Source organism: Glycine soja, chromosome 20 (genome assembly GCF_004193775.1).
Source record: "Glycine soja cultivar W05 chromosome 20, ASM419377v2, whole genome shotgun sequence".
Lineage (NCBI taxonomy): Eukaryota > Viridiplantae > Streptophyta > Magnoliopsida > Fabales > Fabaceae > Glycine > Glycine soja.
This window is the reverse complement of record NC_041021.1, coordinates 8,396,152-8,399,061: the sequence shown is the minus strand read 5'-3', so window position 1 is coordinate 8,399,061 and position 2,910 is coordinate 8,396,152. Positions and strand designations below refer to the sequence as shown.

At 42.0% G+C, this 2,910-nt stretch overlaps 1 protein-coding gene across 1 annotated transcript; it reads left to right on the top strand.

Annotated features, from left to right (window-relative positions):
* On the top strand, positions 1-483 carry LOC114401837. The gene has a single exon (XM_028364423.1). It carries the CDS (start codon positions 1-3, stop codon positions 481-483), a length of 483 nt encoding a protein of 160 aa, XP_028220224.1.
* The last annotated feature ends 2,427 nt before the right edge of the window (positions 484-2,910 follow it).

The following is a 2,910-nucleotide window of genomic DNA, read 5'->3' as shown; positions in this document are numbered from 1 at the left end:
ATGCCCCTATATGCCAAGTTCTTGAAAGATATGCTAACCAAGAAGAATCGGTACATTCATAATGACACAATTGTTGTGGAGGGCAACTATAACACGGTCATTCAACGCATCCTTCCACTCAAGCATAAGGATCCCGAAAGTGTCATGATACCGTGTTCTATCGGTGAGGTTACTCTGGGTAAAGCTCTCATTGATTTGGGATCTAGTATCAATTTAATGCCTCTCTCCATGTGTCAGCGACTTGGAGAGTTAGAGATAATGCCCACACGCATGACCCTCCAGTTAGCTTATTGCTCCATCAGAAAGCCATATGGAGTGATTGAAGATGTCTTAGTGAAGGTTAAACATCTAATTTTTCCAGCTGATTTCGTTGTGATGGATATAGAAGAGGACTCTATCAGTCCTCTTATTCTTGGATTCCCATTCATGTCCACCGCAAGCTGCATGGTAGACATGGGAAAGAAATGCTGCAAATGGGCATAGAAGATCAGAAAATCAACTTTGATTTATTCCATAAGGATAAAGATCCGCCTGGCCAAAATGTCTGTGATGCAAGCTCCATTGGAGCTTGTAGGCCTAGGATCTTCTTCATCAATGGATTCCTTTGCTTCTTGGAAGATAAATGGCAGCGGAATGGAGAAGGAAGAGAGAGAGGAGACGCCACTTCAAGGAGAAGATGAGTCTAGAAGAAGCTCACCACCATAGGAGGCCATGGATAAGAGCTTGGAGGAAGAAGGAGATGAATGAAGGGAGAGGGAGAGAAGAGCACGAAATTTTGTGCTCAAAAGGAGCTCTGAAATCTGAAGTTAATATTCAAATGATCAAAGTTGAAAAAAATACACACACATGACCTCTATTTATAGCCTAAGTGTCACACAAAATTGGAGGGAAATTCAAATTTCACTTGAATTTGAAATTGAATTTGTGGAGCCAAACTTTGGAGCCAAAATTTCACTAATTATGATTAGTGAATTTTAGTTATGGTTCAGCCCACTAATCCAAGATCAATTCCAAGATTCTCCACTAAGTGTGCTTAGGTGTCATGAGGCATGAAAAGCATGAAGGACATGCACAAAGTGTGACTATATGATGTGGCAATGGGGTGTAGTAAGCAAATGCTCACCTCCCCCTCTAAAATTTAATTGGATTGGGCTTCTACCAATTCAATTAAATTTATTTCCAGCCACACACATCAAATATCCACTTAGTGCATGTGAAATTACAAAACTACCCCTAATACAAAAACTAGTCTAGGTGCCCAAAAATACAAGGGCTGAAAAATCCTATATTTCTAGGGTACCCTACCTACAATATGGAGCCCTATATACAAGGACCAAATATAATGACATCCTAGTCTAATATGTACAAAGATAATTGGACCCAACCTTGGCCCATGGGCTCAGAAATCTACCCTAAGGTTCATGAGAACCCTATGGCCTTCTTCAGCAGCTCTAGCCCAATCTTCTTGGAGCCTCTTGCTCATGGTTCTTGTGATTGGTCCCTTCCTAGGGAGGATTGCATCATCCCCTTCCCCTTGAAGAGGATTTGACCTCAAATCTGTTAGTTCCTCCTCCTCAATATCAGCTCCACCTGCAAAAGGAGTTAAATCAGAAATGTTAAAAGTGGTGCTGACTCCATACTCTTCTGGGAGGTCCAACCTATAGGCATTGTTATTGATCCTCTCCAAAACCTGAAAAGGTCCATCCCCTCTAGGGCTAAGCTTGGATTTCCTTTTAGTAGGGAATCTATCCTTCCTAAGATGGAGCCAAACCCAGTCACCCTCATTAAGAACTAGCTCTTTTCTTCCTCTATTGCCTTTAGTTGAATACACCTTTGTTTGGTTCTCTATTTGGTTCTTAACCCTCTCATGCATCTTCTTTACAAATTCTGACCTAGATTCCCCTTCTTTATGTATAAAAGAAGTGTCCAGTGGGAGGGGAATGAGGTCTAACGGTGTTAGGGGATTGAACCCATAGACAACCTCAAAAGGGGACTGCTTGGTGGTTCTATGAACCCCCCTGTTGTAGGCAAATTCTACATGAGGAAGATACTCATCCCAAGACTTATGGTTGCCTTTCAGAAGATCCCTTAAAAGGGTGGATAAAGACCTATTCACTACCTCTGTTTGCCCATCAGTTTGTGGATGACAAGTGGTAGAGAAAAGAAGTTTAGTTCCTAACTTAGCCCATAAGGTTTTCCAGAAGTGGCTAAGGAACTTAGCATCTCTATCTGACACAATGGTCCTAGGCAAACCATGGAGTCTCACAACTTCCTTGAAAAAGAGTTTTGAGATGTGGGAAGCATCATCCACCTTGTGGCATGGTATAAAGTGTGCCATCTTGCTAAACCTATCCACCACCACAAAGATAGAGTCTACACCTCTTTGGGTTCTAGGAAGCCCAAGGACAAAGTCCATACTAATGTCTACCCAAGGTGCAGATGGGATGGGTAAGGGTGTTTATAGCCCATGAGGCATCACCCTAGACTTGGCTTGTAAACAAGCCACACACCTAGTGCAATGCTTATGGACATCTTTCTTCATATGGGGCCAATAAAACTTTTCTTTGAGTAAGACAAGGGTCTTGTCTATCCCAAAGTGGCCCATGAGCCCACCCTCATGGCTCTCTTTCACAAGTAATTTCCTAATGGATCCTTGGGGTATGCAAAGCTTTCCCTCTTTGAACAAATACCCCTCAGCCAAATAGAATCCATCTTGGGCCTTTTTCCCACAACCCTCATAAATGGGAGAGAAATGTTCATCTAAAGCATACAAGTCCCTAATATTATCAAATCCTAAAATTTGAGCTCCTAGGGAGCAAAACAATGTGTGTCTCCTAGAGAGGGCATCAGCTACCACATTTGTTTTTCCCTTTTTGTATTTGATAACATATGGAAATTGCTTTAGGTACT

Bases quoted from the DNA above. Each gene is read 5' to 3' on its own strand.
- LOC114401837 (XM_028364423.1), top strand. From the start codon at position 1: ATGCCCCTATATGCCAAGTTCTTGAAAGATATGCTAACCAAGAAGAAT.